Raw genomic sequence first — 18,028 nt, 5'->3', positions numbered from 1 at the left:
TAATTCCTTTCATGTAGACTTTTGACGTCTGTGAGAGCTCGAGGTAGACTACCCATTGCGGGGTCTGACCGGACAAGCAGCTGTGCGGATGAATGAAGAGAGGAGCATCAGTGGTGATGCCTCGGTACCTGCCGTCGCCCCTCATCTCCTCCTCCTCCTCCTCCTCCTCCTCCTCCTCTCACCATCGCACGCGCGCGCGGCAGTCCGGGTCAAGCCTGGCGACTTGGTCGACCAGGCCTGCAAGGAGGAGCTGGCAGAGAAGCTCCTCCTGCTGGCTTGAAGGGGGGCGGGAAGGCCCATCGTCAGAGGCAAGGAGAGGAGCGAGGGAGGGGAAGTAGAAGCGAAGAAGCGAGTTCAGCTGCTGATACGCTGATAACATCTCTCGCATCAGCTTCGGGTGCAGCCCATGGTTTTGTGCAAACTGATCTCTTTCCTCTCCTCCGCTGCCACTCTCGTCAAGCCTTTTCCTCCCCCGACCTCTCCTCCTCTTCTGACCTGAAAGCGTAGGCACCCAAGGCCTTGACAAGGGCCAGAGCGTCGCTCCTCGTGTGCGTCCACAGATCTCTCCTGCAGACTTGCGCTCCTCCATTCCACTGTCTTTCCTTCCTCCCTCCTGCCTGCTCCTGCTCCTGCTCTTCGTCTTCGTCCTTCTCCTCGTCCTCGTCCTGCTCAGCATCTCTCGCTCCTTCTCGCTCATACACGATGGGGTTCTCGACGGTGAGGGCAGCAACGAGCGCGACAGCGTAAGGGAGGCAGCCGCTCTGATTGCCGAGCACCAGCATCTTTGCGAAGCGAGGAGCAAGAGGAAAGGCAGCGAGCTGGACGCCGAGGGGAGTGACCTGCTCCTCTTCGTCCAGCGCTCCCAGACTGACAAGGAGCTGCCAAGACAAGTCAGGAGGAGAAGACGAGAAGCATGAGAAGAGGAAACGAAGGGGCTTGCAGGAGATTCAAGACAAGTAGGGCGAGGAGAAGGAGACAAGGAGAGATACAAAAGTTGGAGGGGAGGAAGGGAGAGGGATGAGAGGAGTGGACGAGGAGGAGGATTGAAGGAAGAAGGTGAGGAGAGAACAGGAGGGAGGACGGCAGCGGGGTTAGTAGGTAGGACGGGGGAAAGTAAGGGAAAGGGAGGCCAGGAATAAAGAAAGGGGAAGGGGAAGGAGGAAGAAGAGGGGAAAGAGATGGAGAGAGGAGGCAGAGGAAGGGAGGGTTCGCCTCTGTCACCTTGATGGCTCTCTCGATGTCTTCCTCGTTGGGCGGCGTCGGGTACGGAAACTCGCGGATGTTGGGGATGGACATAACCTTCATCTGCGCAATCCGACGACGTCAGCTGCTGAGAGCGAGGGCGGAAGAACAGACGAACCTGGAGGACGACGCCTTCTATGGGAGTCTGGAGGATCTGAGGAGGAGCGAAGGGAGAGAATTGATGTTCGAAGACGGCGGATGAGAAGAGGCGGTAGCAGTGCCCTGCTCCTGTTCTGCCTGCTCTCCCTGCTCGCTGGTTTGCACTCGCTTGCGACGTCCACGCGATGCGAAAGCTGCCGATGCCCGAGCGTTTGCTGTAGACGCGCTCCTTGACCCTCCCCGTGTCCACAACATACCTGAGACCCGTTGCCAGGTAAGTCGACACAAAGAGAGGAGAGAGGAGAGAGGAGAGAGGAGAGAGGAGAGAGGAGAGAGGAGAGAGGAGAGAGGAGAGAGGAGAGAGGAGAGAGGAGAGAGGAGAGAGGAGAGAGGAGAGAGGAGAGAGGAGAGAGGAGAGAGGAGAGAGGAGAGAGGAGAGAGGAGAGAGGAGAGAGGAGAGAGGAGAGAGGAGAGAGGAGAGAGGAGAGAGGAGAGAGGAGAGAGGAGAGAGGAGAGAGGAGAGAGGAGAGAGGAGAGATGAGGGGAGGAGAGAGGAGGGGAGGAGAGAGGCGAGGCGAGGCGAGGCGAGGGCAGGCGAGGCGAGGGCAGGGGAGTGCAGGAGAAGAAGGAGTTCTGACCGGATCCCGGGGATAGTGATAGAGGTTTCGGCTACATTGGTAGCGATCACGATAAGTCTGACGCCTTTTCTCACTCGCTCAAACACTTTCATCTGCTGGTCTGCAGGGAGCATGGAGTAGAGAGGAAGCACCTCAACTTTGTTAGGCCTCTTCTTGACTCTCGTCTTCTTCTCCTTCTTCTCCTTCTCTTTCTCTTTCTCTTTCTCCTTCTCCTTCTCCTTCTTCTCCTCTTCTGTTTCTGAACAAGATTTCGCAGCATCTCCTCTTTGGATCATTTGTGAGCTTAAGACGATCGTCCTTGAAGAAGATTCTCCGCTTCCATTCCCTTGCTCCTCCTCCTCCTCCTCCTCCTCCTCATCATCATCATCGCTGTCGCTTAGGTCATACTCGTTTTCGGAAAGGTCTTCGACTTCTGACTCCTCCCCCTCCTCCCCCCCCTTCTCCTCTCCTGCTTCTTCCTCCTCTTCCTCTACCTTCATCTTTTCCACAACATCAACTTCTTCCTCTTCACTCTCAGCTCCGTCATCCAGGCCGAACACAAACCCTTCCTTGGCATTCTCGTTGGTATCAACACCATCCGAAGGCAGGGAGATGTTTGCGGGGAGAGGAGGGAGCCTGAGGTTGTCAGTCTTTTCTCCCCCAGCTTGTTCTTCGCTCTTCTTGCTTCTCTTTCGCTTCTTTCCTAGCTCTTCCTTCACCTTCCGGCACATCCAGTTGATCTCCCGCCTCCCCGTCAGGAACACCAGGATCCCTCCCCCCGGCAACTTCGCGTGGATCTTGAGCGTTTTCTTGAGCGCCTCCTGCAGGTAGTCCAACGTCGCCGTCCGTCTGCTGAAGTGGACTGTCACAGGGAACTGCCGCGCTGCCACCTCCACCACGGGAGGAGGGTGAGGAAACAAGGGCGCGTTGTCCACAAAGTCGCTAACACGGAGGGTAGCAGACATGATGATGAGCTTGAGGGGGGGAAGCAGCTTGCCGCTCCTGTCCTTTACTCCCTTCCTGCGCATGGGCACGAGGCGCGAGAGCAGACCGATGAGGATATCGCTGTTGGTGCCTCGCTCGTGGGCCTCATCGATGATGATCGCCGAGTAGTCGGAGAGAAGAAAGTCGCTCTGCATCTCCTTGAGCAGAATCCCATCCGTCATCACCTTGATCTTCGTCTCCTTCCTCGTTCGCTTCTCGTACCTCACCTGGAACCCCACCTCCTTCCCCAGCTGCACGTTCAGCTCGCTCGCGATTCTCTTAGCAGTCGTGACGGCTGCGACTCGACGAGGTTGAGTGCATCCGATCATCCCGCGCCTGCCCGGCGCTTCCCCGTAACCGGCTTCGTACAGGAACTGAGGCAGCTGCGTACTCTTCCCGCACCTGCACCCTCAACGTCAGCCCAGTACCAGCGCGAGCTCACCGAGAGCTCACCCGGTGGCTCCGCAGAGGATCATGACGTCATGATCGTTGACGCATTCCATAACCGCCTGCTCCTCTGCAAACATCGGCAGCTTCTCTCGCACCCGCTCAATCTCAGGTCTCCTCTTCACTCGAACAACGTAAGCAGGTGCCCTTTCGTCCTCCTCCTCCTTCCCTTTCCCTCCCCCCTTGCGCTCCTCCTCCTTCCTTTTCCCTTCCTCCTTGCGCTCCTCCTCCTTCGTTCTTGGAGTCAAATCTGACGTGTCAGCATGAATATCGTGCTCTTGTGCTGTGAGGTTTGCTGGCTGATGCTCTTCATCAACCCTTGGTTCGCCTTCCTGTTCTGCTTCTGAGCTCTCTTCGTCGGCCTCATCCGAGTGATACAAGGCCTGCTCCATCTCGTCTTGCTCTCGTTCCAACCTCCTTCTTCTTGCTCTCGCACTCTCTTTGTCATTGTGTGAGTTGATCCCAACGATGAGATCCGCGTGGTCAGTCAGGCACACTCCTGCTCGCTCCTCCTTCAAGGCCTGCGACAGCCGCTGCTTCTTCGTCTCCCTTCCAGTTCCAATCTTTGAGCTTGACTTGAGCAAAGCAGCGACATCACTGTTGATGGCATGTTCTTGTAGAGATTTCAGAACCTCGCCTCGCTTGGCTTCTCTCTCTTGCCTCTCTTTCAATTTCTGCAAGGCTTTTTGTTTCGTCTTGCTCACCTTGCTCTTCTCTGCATCTGCAACCACCTTCTTGGCCGCAATCTTCGCTGCAGCCTGTCGTTTTGCCTTTTCATCTTTTGTGAGAGCAAGTACAAGATCTGCATTGGCATCGTCACTGTCTGCATCCTCGTCTACCTTTGCAATCTCGTTGTTGTTGCCATCCGTAAATTTCACCCGTTTGCTCGGCACTGCATTCTCAGCTGCCTTTTCTCCAGCAGCAGCAGCAGCTCGTTGTAGCCGTTTCTTATGGCGGGAAGCATTCAGCACCTCCATGACAGGTGCTGCCAATCAAGCAAGACAACCAGAAAAAGCAAAGAAGATCACTCTGAAACACAGTTGCAACCACCGCGATCTGACGTGAGAGGATGGGAGGGCCACAAGGGAGCACGTGGGAGAAAGACGACGACGACGATGATGATGACGATGAGGAGGAGGAGGAGGAGGAGGAGGAGGAGGAGGAGGAGGAGGAGGAGGAGGAGGAGGAGGGGGAGGAGGAGAACTGTGCGAAATGCACGTGAAGTGTGGAAAGTCAATTAGCTGATCGAGGAGCTCCTGCGGGCCTGCCTCCGTTGGTACTTCGGAGGTAAAACATAACGGTATTCCGTTACGGTATATAAGATCGTTATTCAATCCGTTACAATCTCTTGCCAAGGATGGCGATAATGAGTTCTGGTATCGCCTCCTGCTCCCCGCTCCTTTCTCCCTTCTCCCTGCTCCCTGCTCCCTTCTCCCTTCTCCCTTCTCCCTTCTCCTGCTCCTTCTCCTGCGCTCTGCGCTCTGCGCTCTGCTCCCCGCTTCTTGCTCGCTGCTCCTTGCCCCCTACTCCTGCTCCTGCTGTTAATGATTGTTCATACTGACATGCATGAAGGATTCTAGTTGTTCTCCACCCTCCACCATGTCCAACTGGCTTGGAGACAGCTTGGTCAAGCTGTCCAAGGTACGAGAACCTCGTTGCATGGATATGAAAAAGTTTGACTTGCCTGCACGCGACAGGCAGCTGAATCAGCAGCGGCAGCAGCGGCGGCAGCAAAGGTGAATGAGGTCTCGTGGCTCTTGCGCGTGACTTGTCTTAAGGCTGGCGCGGAGGCGAAGCTGACGGCAACTCTCAACCCCGAGGGAGAATCAAGTAGGTGTTTGAGTCTCAAGTCAAGTAGGTGTTTCAGTCCCTTACTCTGCTCCTCCCAGCTGCTACCAGCCAGACAAAAAGTGATCAGGCTGGAACTTCTTTCGAATCAGAATGCAATTTTCAGAATCTTTCTAGAAATGAGCTTGAGAATCTATGTGTTCAACGAAGGTATAGAAAATTCAATGTTCTCTGTCGAGATGATTCGGACGTGTTGATGTTTTGTTTCGTTCAAAGTGCCAAATTGCAACAAGCGCTGAACAAGTTCCGAAACTTGTACGTGGAGCACAAGAGAGTGCAGGTAGTCTGAATCGTCAGGTGATAGTATTCCACGATGATTGCAAACCAGAGAGACTACGAGGTCCTGCAAGAGATTGTGAGAGAGGAGGCGCAGAAGAAGGCTCAGCAAGAGGGTGCTTCTAACGCTGGCTTGACTGACGGCCAGTCTTCGGACGCAAGTCAACCTCTTTCTCAAGTGACTTGTACTGCTGCCTGAGACATCTGTGACAAGGGGCTGCAGATAAGACGAGAGCTCAAGAAGGCTCGCGACGAGAATGCTCGCCTCAGAGCAGCTCTGTCGTCTCAGGCAAGCGAGCGACGCGCTTGTGGGCATGGTGGGTGTGAACGTGACGAGGAGCAGGGAGAGGAGCAGCAGCAGGTGTCGCCAGACTCTTCGGGTAAGCGACTTGGACGATGACGAGATCCTCTGCTTTCTTCCTGTTCTCGAAGCATGATCGGACTTGTTTTCTTAGGTGCCCAGCAAGCGGAAGCGGAAATCTTTACGGTACCTTCGACTACATCGCTACGAATCTCATGACGAAAGTGGAAGCAGCTCAGGGAGAAGGTCAAGCACCTGGAAGATGAACTTGCACGGTTGAGGCGCCAGGTGAGATGGAAAATGAAGGCCAACATGCCTTCCCCTTCCCTTCAACATCTATGCCAGCATTGGTAAAGTTCTGCTGAGGGTATGATGTTCATGTCAGGGTGAAGAGGGCGATGAAAGAAGTCGATTGTTGGAGGCTGAAAATCGATGGAAGGAAGAGCACAAGGTGGTGTAAAGCATTCTCTTCTCCCCGCTTCCTTCTCTCCATCTTGCGTCTCCCTTCCTCTCCCTGCTGTTGTTGTTGTCCACTCGTTCGCTTGCCTCCTCTTTGACAGGCTGCAGATGGTGGAAGAGCTGCAGTCGAGGGTGCAGGAATTGTCTTGCGGTAGCGCCGCCGCATGATTTTGGATGGCTGAGATGCTTCCAGGAGACGTTACAAGAGTTCGGGAGCTTCAGAATCAGCTCAACGAGAAGGTGAAATGAATGAGATAGCCTGAGAGTTGACACTTCTGCACCGATAGGATGAGCAACTAAAGCGCTTCAAAGAAGAAGCCAAGAAGATGATCGAGAAGGTAGTGTTTCTCCTCTTTCCTTCTCGTCTAGCAGGGCTGATGCTTTGCAAGGTCAAGCAGGAACGAGAGAATCACGAGAGGCAGAAGAGTCAGCTGGAGGTCTGCTGGACCCTTGCGCTGTCTCGCTCGTGATGTTGCTGGTGTGCAGGCAAGAGTCGCAGCTCTTGAAGCTCCGAGCGGCGGCGGCAGCGGCTCCTGGTGCCATGGAGATGCTCACGCCCTTGAGGTCGCAGAGGGTCTGGCGAGGGGCCTGGAGGCGGCGGAGAGCCTGGAGGGCATGCTTGAGCAGCTCGGTGACGGCAGCTGGTGGCTTGAGGAGTCGTGCTGACAGCTGGAGCAGCCAAGGCCAACTCCTGCCAAGTGACTCAGAAAGATCAAGAGATTGTCAAGATCCGGACGCATGCGAAAGCTGTGAGGAGAGGAGGGGGGAGAAGCGTAAGGGGCTGATGCTGCTGCAGGTGGTTGAGAACGCCAAGACGAAAGCCAATGAGATGAAGCAGAAGATGACGGCAAAGGTAAGGAGACGCGTAACCCTCGCGCTGGTTGAGTTCTTGTCAGATCGAGGAGCTTCGATTGCAGCTGCAGCAGCAAGAAGGCTCCTCCTCTTCCTCTTCTCAACAAGTCAAGGCCCTCCAAATCCAGCTAGCAAGCAGAGAGAGCGAAATCGAGGCGATGGGGGGCAAACTTTGTCAACTGGAGCTTGCGATGACGGAGAAAAAGGCGCTGATGGAGGAGAGAGACAGGAGGAGCGAGGACTTGCTGGCTCAGCTCGAGCAAGTGACGGAGCAGCAGCAGACATTGCTGCAGCAGAAGTTCGACCTGGAGGAGAAGGTGCAGGGCATGCGCGAGGAGTGCGAGAGGCTGCAAGGAGAGGTGAGACGAGGATGGGCGAGTTAAGTGCTGTAAAGAAGCTGCAGCTGCGACTGCTTGAGGAAAGGAACAAGAAGCTCGAGCAAGCAAAGAGCGTGAGAGAACCAGAGCTGCTGCTTCCAGCGAGTTGATATGACGAGGCAGGAAGCGATGGAGCAGATGAAGGAGGAGCGAGAGGCGGAGAGAAGGAAGCTCGAGGTTGTGGGAGAGGCACAGAGTGAAGGCAGTGACGTGGCATGGCAGGAGCTCAAGGCAGAGCAGATCAAGAGCCTTAAGGAAAATACCAAGAAGGTGCTTCGCCTCCTGTCGTCCTCCCTCACCGTCTCCTCCAGTTGATTGAAGCCGCTCGTAACAAGGCCAAGGAGGCAGACAGGCAGCGATCGGCTGCCCTCGTGAGCCTCTCGCATCCCCCTCGCTCTCTTCCTCACCCGTCGCAGGAGGAGCTCGAAGCTCTCAAGCTCAGCCTGGCAGAGAAGAGCTGCGCTCCTGACGAGCACGACAGAGAGACGGAAGCGACAGTTAGTGTGAGGACGAGCGAGTACGAAGAGAAAATGAAGCGGAAGGAGGTGATGGCTGCTTGGGGCGGGGGCTTGGGAGTGAAGAATGATTGCAGGAAGAGATCGAGAGGAAAGAAGAAGTCGTTCCCATGCTCGCGTGCCACCGAGTGGTTGATGGTATCACGCAGGAGATCCACGAGCTTGTGTCGAGGGTTGAGGAGCTGGAGGAGGAGGCGACGAGGCGAGTAGGCAAAAGCTGCTCATCTGCCCTGACGTGACCCCAACAGACTCAAAGAGCGACTGAGCGATCGAGAAGGAAGCATCGCGAGCTTGCGAGCGGAGCTTCATGGTGCCCTTGAGAAGGTGAGAATGAGAGGAGGAGATGAATGTGACGTACCTGTCAGATCGACGAGGAGGAGAAGGAGACGTGGAAGTCAAACTGCAGGATCAGAGAGCTCAACTCCATGGTCGAAGAGCTGTCGACAGCCAGCGAGAGGATGAAGGTCTGCGAAGAGAATCTCAAGGTCTGCTAGGACCTTCTCTTCCTGACGCTGACTGGTTGCGTCCCCCAAGGCGAAATTAGCGGAGAAGGAGCAGCGGCTGAAGGAAGCCCTTGCGTCAGCGAGTGCGAGTGCGGAGATGCAGGCGGAGGTGGAGAGAAGCAGGAGCGAGTTAGAAAAGAGCTCGAGAGCGGCGAGGGAGTCGCAAGAGCTCAATGTCCAGCTGCAGGAAGAAGCCGAAGAGCTCAAGTCAAGACTCGCCCAGCTGGAGAGGAACTGGGCTGCTGAGGAGAGCGCGAGGGCTGAGCACGAGAGTCTGGCGGCTAAGATGGAGGAGCTGGAGAAGGAGCTGTCCGACAAAGACTGCGACCTGCAGCACGCACGAGAGGTCGAAGAAGAAGAACATGGGGAGGGGGGTTAGAGAGCGAGGAAAGCAGGAAGGAGGGAGAAGGCAGGGAGGAGGAGAGGGAGGGAGGGCATGACGTCTTGCTCAGGAGCTGGATGGATGTCTGGCTGAACTCCAAAGGGCTCGGGAAGGAGCCGCGAGGATGGACAGGGAGGTAGAGGATCTCAGAGCTGACCTCTTGCGGGAGCGAAGCAGCTTGGCAGAGCTGCACGAGGTAGGGAGTTGGCGGAAGAGTAAGACTGAGAGCTTGTGGGACGACAGGCGGCGACAAGGAAGGGAGACGAAGAGGCCGAGAAGGACGGGAAGCTGCATGGGCTGCAAGCGAAGATATCCAAGCTTACTGCCGATCTGAGTGAGGAGAGAGAGAAAGCGAGGAGATTCGAAGAGGTGGGCGAGAGCTGGAGCTGCTCAACCTCTCACTTCCTCACAGAACGCGATGAAGTTGGCAGAGAGAGTCGCGGAGGTGCAGGAAACTTGCCAGGTGCTGCAGCTCAAGAATCATCTGGTCACTCATGCCTGGCAGAGGCAGTTGGATGAGCGGGAGCTTAAGATCGCGGAGCTGAACGAGGCAAGAGCTCGTCTGTACGGGGAGAGGTGAAGGAGGAAGGGAGCGCACGTGCCAGCTGACAAGGTGGACAGGGAGAAGGTGAAAGAAGAACTGCAGGACACTGCGAGAGAACTGAAGCGAGTCAAGTCGCTCGTGCCCGTCTCCATCCTGTACAAGAGAGCACTGCAAGCTGTGCTCGAGTGCATGAGCTGTGCCATCATGGAAGGGAGAGGAGGTGAACTAAAGCGGGAAGAAGAAGCGAAGCTGCGGGACCTCTTTGAAAGTGGTCTCTCCTGCCTCGATGACGAGAGTCAAGCCAGCGACAACCTCGCAGACTGTGACGGGGAGGACGCTTGCGAGGTGAGCGAGGACAGGATAGGGGGAAGCCGAGGAGGGGAAGGAGGGAGGGAGGGGAGAAGAGGAGAAGGCAGGGGAGGGCAGGGGAGGGCAGGGGAGGGGAGGGGAGGAGGCCATGGGCTTACTGTGTGTGTGAAGGTGTTGGAAGGCGTGCAGCAGCTTGTGCTTGATAAAGTTCGCGGCGTAGGAGCTCGAGTGTCTCACCTGGACAAGCAGCTGGGGGTGAGCTGCAGCTCATGTGAGGCCTCTGCTGACTGTCAGCTGGTGATGGTGCAGGAGTTGAGGGCTCAGAGCAAGCAGGTCACGGCAGAGAAGAAGCAGCTGCAGGAACGGTTGATGTCGAAGCAGGTGGAGGCTCAAAGTCGTCATGCTTCCTTGACTCACTTCGACCCTCTAGAACGAGATCGTCCAGCTCCTCGCCAGCCTCCAGCAGCTCGAAGAGCAGAACAAGAAACAAGCAGCAGCCCTGCCCGACCTCGCCACCTCACGGTCCTCTTCGTCCCCTGCCTGCTCCTCAGCTACGTCTGATGTTTCTCATGCTCTGCCTCTGTCCCATCTTCCTCGTTCCCTCCTGCCCCCCCCTTGCCGTACTTCTCCTCTGCCTGTTCCGATTCTTCTCGTGCCTTCCTCGCTTCATCTCTCAGCTCCTTTCAGGGTCCTGCGGCGCATCTGGTCCAACGGAGTTGCTTGGGCACTGCTAGAGGACAGCGCGAGGGACTTGCGCTGGTGGGAGCAGAGGAGGAGGAGGGCGAGGCCTCATTGAGGATGGCAGGGTCACGGAGAGTTCGATCCGCCAGGCGCTCGAGGAGGGAGGGGAGGGGACGAGAGACCCACTGGCTGAGCCGCTTGTGCCCATCGTGCTGGAGGACGTGGGAAGCCAAGAAAGCAAATTCGAAGAGCTGACGCTCAAGTATAAGGTGAAGCAAGTCGTCTCCTCCCCTCCTCCCTCCTCTTCCTTCAGCTGCTGTTGCTGCCCTCGCTTGCTTGTCCTTCGCCAGCTTATGCAGGCGCAAAGGCCAAAGAGAAGCAGCTGGAGTCCCTGCAGGAAGAGTTCCGGCAGTACAAGATCAAAGCACACACGGGTGTGAAGAGGAAGAGGAAGAGGAAGAGGAAGAGGAAGAGGAAGGGAGACGGGGAGGTGGAGAGGAGTTGACAGTATCCGGATAGTCTTGCGTCAGCGGCCGAATGCTCTGAGGGACGAGGAGGAGGAGAAGCGAAGGCTGACGGAGGTGCGATGCGATGAGGAGGAGGAGATTCTGATGTGAGGGTAGGAGGAGCGACTGAGGAACGAGTTGGAGAGTTTGAGGAAGGAGAAGCAGACTCTGAGCCAGCAGGTGACGGTCGAGGTGCCTTGTCAAAGTGAAGCCGAGCAGGTGAAGCTCGGGAGCGAGAACTCTGAGCGACTGGAACTTGCTGTAAAGCAGCTGGAAAGAGAGCTGGGAGAGGCGAAGGCCAACGGCTCGACTCTAGAGTCGAAGATGAAGGAGCTGGAGGAGGAGGTGGAGGTTTGGAAGAGAAGATTGCCCGTCCAGGAGCGGAAAGAGGCGGAGGCGGCGGAGGAGGAGGACCTGTCTGAGCAGCTGGCTCGCATCCAAGTGACGCTGCTGTCTTGCTGTTGCTCCTCTGACTCCCGTCAGATGGATTTCAAGATTGAGAAATCGTCTCTGCTCAAGCAAGCGGAAGAAGAGAAGTGAGAGGAGAGGAGGAAGAACAAGGGCAAGAGAGGAGCATGATTATACTCTCGGGCAGGACGCAGATGCAGCAGGAGTTCGAGTTGCACAAGCAGAAAGCGCGTGAGATGTTGATGGAGAAGGTGAGGGTTGGGTTCCCTGCTGCAGCCCCTGACGTCTGAGGAGGACGCGATGATCTCCAAGCTGCGAGGGAGGCTACAGGGGAAGGGAGAGCAAGGGTTGCCGGATGATGCTAGCCCGGTGCGAGGGCCCGCGCAAGAAGAGCTGCCAGAAGGGGAAGAGAAGACGGAGAGGGAGGAGGAGGCAGGAGGAAGCGGGTGGGACCAAGAGAAGGAGGAGGAGGAGCAGGGGAGAAGGGATATTGCATTGAACCGCAATCAGTCAGAGGCTCCTCGAGGTCAGCTGGGGTGGGGCGCAAGGACGGGCTGACTGGTTGGGAGCAGAGGAGCTGACGGAAGAAGAGGCTGCGATGCTGCCGCCGCTCTCGCTCGGTGAGGCCGCGGGGAGGCTGCGATGGAGCCTGACGAGGTGGAAGATGAAAACAAGTATAAGAGGAGAACGTCAGAGATCCTGCGGGAAGGAGAGGAGGGAGGAAGAGAAATGTTTCCTCGCAGCGCCACGTCGCAGGAGGAGCAGATCTTAGAGATGGCGCTGGTGAGTCGTGAGGGAGGAGGGCGAGAAGTGACGGCTGGTCAGGTGCAGGCGAAGCGAGACGAGTACGTGACCAAGCTGAACGAGAGGGTGAGAGGAGAAGGAGGAAGGAGGGGAAAGGTTGAAAGGGTGACGAAGGAGGAAGTAGATGATGTGGTGGTGATAATTGTGGAGGAGGGGGAGGGGAAGGGGGAGGGGGAGAAGCAGGAGGAACAGGAGGAGGAGGAGGAGGAGGAACAGAGAGATTTATTGAATTCTGGTTGCAGATCTCAATGTTGAAGGAGAATGTTGCTGAGAGCCGTCGAGTGCAGGTGAGGAGGTTGGGAAAGACGTTGGGCTGACCGAGTGGCAGGATCTCTTGTGCAAGGAGAGGGACCATGTAACTTCTCGCTCTCCTTCCTCTGTCCCTCTCCTTCCTCTTCGTTTCTTGCAATTTCTTTGCTTCTGGTCACCTTGTGGCAGCTGAGAGAGCAGAACGAGATCCTGAGGAAGGAGGTACCTCGCACCTGCTGCTGCTGTTTGCTGCTGCTGCTACCCCCCCTCCCTCATCCTTCCTCAGCTTCTGACAGGCTGCGACTTTGCACCGTGTGGAGAAGTTCGAGTCCAAGTTCAGGTACGAGGGGCAGAGAAGGAGGGAGGTCGAGAGAAGCGGAGGGGATGGGAGGAGCGGAGAGCAAGGGACTCACAATGTGGCAGGGAAGGGATCAACATTGAATATCTAAAGAATGTCCTCATCAAATACGTGGAGACGCAGGTGATGCAAAGAGGGAGAGAAGAGGAGAGAGAGGGAGAGGAGAGCGAAGATGGAGGCTGACTCTTGGAAGGATCACGAGGGGCTTATCCCGGTCTTCTACTCTGTGCTTGAGTTCAACGCTGAGGAGCGGAGGTGAGGGCGGAAGGAGGCGAAGCTGACGAGGAAGCTGACGAGGAAGTAGACGGCTGGAGAACGTGCGAGTCAAAATGTCCTCTCCCTGGTCCAAGTTGAGCAGAGGAAAACTGTTCTAGATCCTCCTCCTCCTCCTCCTCCTCGTGCTGCTGGTGCTCTTCCTCGTCCTGCTACACGCAGACGTTTGTAGCCGTCGGTTCATTCGATTCCCTGAAGGCGCTAAGAGGAGACGATCGCCTCGTAGGTTGTGAGCCCTGAACTCAACAAGCCCAGCAGGATGAGAGCTGAAGCCTGCGGCTTGTCATCCCCTTCCCTCCTTCCCCTTCCTCCTCTCCCCACCATCAGCTGGGAGATTCTGGTGCTGGGCTTCAGCTGGAGCTGAAGGGCCGGTGGAATGATGAAGGCGAGAGACCCTGAGGATGCTGTGAGGAGGCGCAGAAGAGGAAAAGGAGAAGAAGAGGGAGAGAGACGGAGAGAGAGGGAGGAAGAGGGAGAGGGAGAGGGGGAGGGGGAGGGGGAGGGGGAGAGGGGGATAGGGAGGAAGGGAGAGAGGGAGAGGGAGGAAGGGAGAGAGGGAGGGAGGGAGGGAGGGAGGGAGAGGGAGAGAGGGGTGGGAGGGAGAGGGAGGGAGACCTTGAGCTAGACCTCCTGCTATGTTAGTGATGAGACCAAAACCTGGGGAGAAGTGAGAAGATGCAAGGATGAGACTGAGGCGATGAAGCAAGAAAGGCAGGGGGGAGGAGGAGGAGGAGAGCAACAAAGCCAGACCTTTCAGGTTGCCCACGAGCAACGTGAACCCTACAAGGCTCGTTCGGAGCAGCGCTTTCTTCCCCGACACTACCGGTAGTCCTTCCGTCCTATTTCCCTCCTCCCCTTCCTCCTCATCGTTGAGAAACGCGTTCTCAAGGATCTCACGCCCCGCAGCGAACACGAGCGGGTAGGTGAGGAGAAGGTCGGCGCACAGTAGAAGTTTGACGGCTGTGAGGACGTTGCCAGGTCCGAGGTTGTTGAGAACAATGTCTTGAGTCTCCTGCTCAGTTTCAGCTTCTCCCCCACCTCCCTTCCTCCCCCTTGTCACTCATCCCTCCGCCCTCTTAGAGGCAGAAGAAACTCCCGCATTGCTTCTACCTTCACTTTCACCCCCGCATTGCTTCTACCTTCACTTTCACCCCCGCATTGCTCCTACCTTCACTTTCACCCCCGCATTGCTTCTACCTTCACTTTCACCCCCGCATTGCTTCTACCTTCACTTTCACCCCCGCATTGCTTCTACCTTCACTTTCACCCCCGCATTGCTTCTACCTTCACTTTCACCCCCGCATTGCTTCTACCTTCACTTTCACCCCCGCATTACTCCTACCTTCACTTTCACTCCCGCATTGCTTCTACCTTCACTTTCACCCCCGCATTGCTCCTACCTTCACTTTCACTCCCGCATTGCTTCTACCTTCACTTTCACCCCCGCATTGCTTCTACCTTCACTTTCACTTTCCCTTCACCTTCGCCTACCTCATTCCTCCCTCTCTTCCCTTGATTCTTCGCCCTTCGCTCCTTCCTCTTCTCTCCTCCCCCAACCACGCATTCCCCCCATTCTCCCCGCTTCTCATTTCTCCTTCCCTTCTCTCTTCCTCTAATCGTCTCAGGAGGCCATTCTCGTCTACCTGCCCGTAGAAGGAGAAGGCGAGGGCCGCGAAGAGGATGTTGACAGATGCAGTGGTCCCTGCTGCCCGTGAGAGACTGTGCCAGTCAACGGATGTCAACGTACAGACAGCTCCGTTGACAGCTCGGTCAAAGTTCCCAGGATTCTTCATTGACTGGAGGCACAAGGTAAGAGCAAGAGATTGCGGGAGGAGGGGACGGGAGAAGGAGAGGAGAGAAACAGGGAAGGGAGGAGAGGAGAGGAGGAGGGATGGAGAGCAGGAGGGAAGGAGGGATGGCGGGAAGGAGGGATGGCGGGAAGGAGGGATGGAGGGAAGGAGGAGCAGCGGGAGGAAGAAGAGCATGTCGAACCCTCTCGATGGGGAAGACCAGGAAGTTAACGCAGAAGAGGAAGAGGCTGGGAGAGGGTCAGAGCGACGGGGGGCAGAAAGCAGACGACTAACACGCTCCCGAGCGACTTGAAGTAGGACTCGAACGAGTCTTTTGACTCCCGTCAGTAGCAGCGTGACCCTCTCAGAGGCAGACCTGGCCAGAGCGGGAGGGAGGACAAGGCAGAGGTGACCGCATCCAACGATCCCTGGGCGACAGTTTGAGAATAGAGGAAAAGGACAAGAAAAGAAAGAGAAGGAGGAGGGGGAGGAGGAGGAGCAACGAGGAACCTGGTGGCCCAGCCCATCGATGAGCACAGTGATCAAGGCTGCGAGGACGGAGAGAGTGCCTGCCGCAGGTCAGCCAGGAGAGGAGGGAGAGGGAGAGGGACCGAGGGTGCTGGTGAAGGACAAGAACTCGAAGGACTTCAACCACGACACCTGAACTTCATGTCGGTGACAAGCGTCTCCTCAACGAGACTCACTGGCAGAACGAACCCGAGCGCAGCTACCTGCACCTGGTCCTTGCTCAAGTCTGCGCTCCCGTCAGTTGCTGGCATGGTGTCTGGAGCTCAAGCCTGGAAGGATCTGGTGCAGCATGCTCCCCTGCCAGACGTCTGTCAGGCTCATGGGAAGATGACAGAGCTCGAACCTCCTGTGCTGCTAGAGTCTGCAAGGTCGAGCCAACGAATGCGATGTAGGAGCTGAGACAGAGAATCATCGTTTCATCATTGCGATACTGCGGCACTATCATCTCTCATACCTGCACACAAGCATGCTGGCAAGAACGGTCATGGCGAAAACAAAGTTGGCCGTCTCTTTCCCGAGAACTTCCCTGGCGATGTCCACGTAGGAGCTTCCGGACCTGTCGGTGTTTCGCTCGACGATGTTCTTACTGTCAATGAGAGAGGTGATGGTGTAAGACGCTAGAGCAGCAGAGACAACGATCGTTAAAGTTCCTCCCAACAACCCCTCGTTCTCCAGCACCCATGGAAGTGAAAAACTGCCGGCGCCAACGATGGCCTTTGCTATGTTGAAGAATGCAGACATGTCTGAGTTGCCTGACGTGGAGAGAGGAGAGGAGAGAGAGGAGGGAAGGTCTCCAGCTTCTCTGCTGCTACCTCTTTCTATCACCGTTGACCTTTCTTGCTGCATGACCACATCTCTCCTCCTCCTGCCACGCGGGACCCTATACCAACTTCGAGCAGGGCGGGCCGGCAGAAGACAGGAGGGAGGAGCCATTGATCGAACACGTAGGAGTTGAGGGCGAAGGAGAAATGCGTGAGAGGAGGAGAGGAGGAGGAGGAGGAGGAGGAGGAGGAGGAGAGGAGACGAAGACGGCATGGGAATATCAGCAGGGTAAGCTCGTAGCTAGGGCCTTTATAAGGGGAGATTTAAAAGATTATTGATAATGGCAGCAATACTTATATAGATAAATCTCAGACATATCTGGTGCTGTCCCTGACTTTGACCCTGAGCGGGCCTGTTTGACCGTTGGGCCGGGCAGCCTCGCCGGGCCGAGTCACTTCTATGAGTGAGTGGAAGGGGTGGGTATCGGAAAGGTGGGTAGGGGGTGGGGGTAGGGGTGTGGCAAAAGGGTAGGGGGGTGGGGGTAGGGGGTGGCAAAAGGTTAAAAGTAAAAAGCCTTTTTTTTCTCGATCTTCCCAACGGAACCGATTGAAATCAAAACTTGGAGGGTAGGGGTAGTGGTGGGGGTAGTAGGGGGTAAGGGTAAAGGTAAGGGTAGGGTACCGAGACCTACTGGACGGTAGTGAATGGGGGGGGTACCGACAACTCAGTGGCTCAACATTGCACGTCCCCACTATGACCCTACCCCACCTGTTCCCATCTTTTGACCGCCACCAGGTACCATCAAGACCCTACCCCCTACCCCTTCCATATCTACTGTACCACCCTACCCGGGTTACCGGGTTACAACCCTCCGCTTGTCATCCTATTTGATACGACATGGCGCAAGGACGATCGTTAGCGGCTCCCCCCGCCTCCTCCCCGCCCCCTGCTCCCTCCTCCCCCTCTTCGCACGTCTCTCACTTCATACCACCTCTCCCTCCCACCCCCCGCGCTGATCTAGAAGCCTGCGAAGGCAGCAGAGCCCAGAAAGAGACGGAGGGCCTGGACATGGCAGAACTCCGCGCATTGGTGCACCGCATGAGATTGCGCGAGCAGCGTCAGCTCCTCTACATCGAAGAGTGAGAACCAGCCTCTTGCTGTTGTGATGATGTCGATTCATGCTGACTCATTGGCTTCTCTTCAGCCTCCGCGCCATCGCATGCCGAGCGCTGGAGACTGGCGTCATAAAAAGTGGAGGGCAGGACGAGGCGATTGAGAACGGGAGCTCGTCTCTCCGACCAGCAGAAAGACACGCTGACACGATCAGAAGACTGCAGAGAGACAAAGAAGACCTCACCAACAAGGTTGCGCGACTTGAGGACGAGAAGGTGGCGAGTGCTCTCACTGAGGGTGAGGATCTAATGTTTTACCGCAAGAATCTTCTAGCCGAGAGGACGAGGTGGATGGAGAAGAGCTTGCGAGAGAAAGACAGGATAATTGAGAGACTCAAGGCACAAGGCAGCTCGCACAACCAAGCTTCTGCCCCCTCCTCTTCTTCCCCGTCCATCGACGAGGTGCAACAAGAGGTCTTAGGAATCGTTAGTTTGACGTAGCTTTCCTCGCAGGGCTCGGGTCAGCACAAGGGTGTATGGCATGCAGCAAAGACGAGCCGGGAGAGGGGACGGGAGAGAGGAGGAGGCGTTCAGATGGCAGTGACGGAAGATATTCTCAGCCACCTCGTCACTCCTCGCACTCAGCGCGCGATCAGTGAGGTAGACCTCCTGATGGCCATCGAGACCCTCAGACCTCCTCCTGTCTACGACCATCCCTCCTCGTCCGACGTACCCAAGGCGTTCAAGAAGGGATGGATGACTGCGGTGGAGGACCAGGCTTGACCTTGCTTGAGCGAGTTCA

General features: G+C 56.5%; 5 protein-coding genes across 5 annotated transcripts; 2 read left to right on the top strand and 3 right to left on the bottom strand.

The window, feature by feature from the left end:
- Window positions 1-178: 178 nt before the first annotated feature.
- GUITHDRAFT_99948 (hypothetical protein) lies at window positions 179-4,366 on the bottom strand (the record flags this gene model as incomplete). Its single annotated transcript, XM_005841392.1, has 6 exons — window positions 179-443; window positions 496-878; window positions 1,222-1,305; window positions 1,361-1,598; window positions 1,980-3,344; window positions 3,396-4,366. The coding sequence occupies 6 exons, from the start codon at window positions 4,364-4,366 to the stop codon at window positions 179-181; spliced, it is 3,306 nt and encodes a 1,101-aa protein (XP_005841449.1).
- Window positions 4,367-12,019: 7,653 nt separating this feature from the next.
- Window positions 12,020-13,205, top strand: GUITHDRAFT_150019 (hypothetical protein). Its single transcript, XM_005841391.1, has 9 exons — window positions 12,020-12,133; window positions 12,176-12,220; window positions 12,397-12,441; window positions 12,483-12,509; window positions 12,593-12,625; window positions 12,700-12,743; window positions 12,827-12,884; window positions 12,955-13,016; window positions 13,066-13,205. The coding sequence occupies exons 1-9, from the start codon at window positions 12,080-12,082 to the stop codon at window positions 13,133-13,135; spliced, it is 438 nt and encodes a 145-aa protein (XP_005841448.1). The 5' UTR covers window positions 12,020-12,079; the 3' UTR covers window positions 13,136-13,205.
- Window positions 13,206-13,235: 30 nt separating this feature from the next.
- GUITHDRAFT_99946 (hypothetical protein) lies at window positions 13,236-15,603 on the bottom strand (the record flags this gene model as incomplete). The annotated part of the gene is made up of 12 exons (XM_005841390.1): window positions 13,236-13,307; window positions 13,356-13,429; window positions 13,650-13,691; window positions 13,785-14,046; window positions 14,678-14,736; window positions 14,782-14,830; window positions 15,027-15,072; window positions 15,119-15,155; window positions 15,201-15,252; window positions 15,335-15,393; window positions 15,436-15,484; window positions 15,529-15,603. 12 exons carry the CDS (start codon window positions 15,601-15,603, stop codon window positions 13,236-13,238), a joined length of 876 nt encoding a protein of 291 aa, XP_005841447.1.
- Window positions 15,604-15,793: 190 nt separating this feature from the next.
- Window positions 15,794-16,093, bottom strand: GUITHDRAFT_99945 (hypothetical protein; the record flags this gene model as incomplete). Its single annotated transcript, XM_005841389.1, has 1 exon — window positions 15,794-16,093. One exon carries the CDS (start codon window positions 16,091-16,093, stop codon window positions 15,794-15,796), a length of 300 nt encoding a protein of 99 aa, XP_005841446.1.
- A 1,089-nt stretch (window positions 16,094-17,182) lies between these two features.
- Window positions 17,183-18,009, top strand: GUITHDRAFT_99944 (hypothetical protein; the record flags this gene model as incomplete). The annotated part of the gene is made up of 3 exons (XM_005841388.1): window positions 17,183-17,253; window positions 17,319-17,700; window positions 17,740-18,009. 3 exons carry the CDS (start codon window positions 17,183-17,185, stop codon window positions 18,007-18,009), a joined length of 723 nt encoding a protein of 240 aa, XP_005841445.1.
- Window positions 18,010-18,028: the final 19 nt, after the last annotated feature.

This window comes from Guillardia theta, assembly GCF_000315625.1.
Source record: "Guillardia theta CCMP2712 unplaced genomic scaffold GUITHscaffold_3, whole genome shotgun sequence".
In the NCBI taxonomy this organism is placed as follows: domain Eukaryota; class Cryptophyceae; order Pyrenomonadales; family Geminigeraceae; genus Guillardia; species Guillardia theta.
This window is presented reverse-complemented; position numbering and strand designations above follow the sequence as displayed.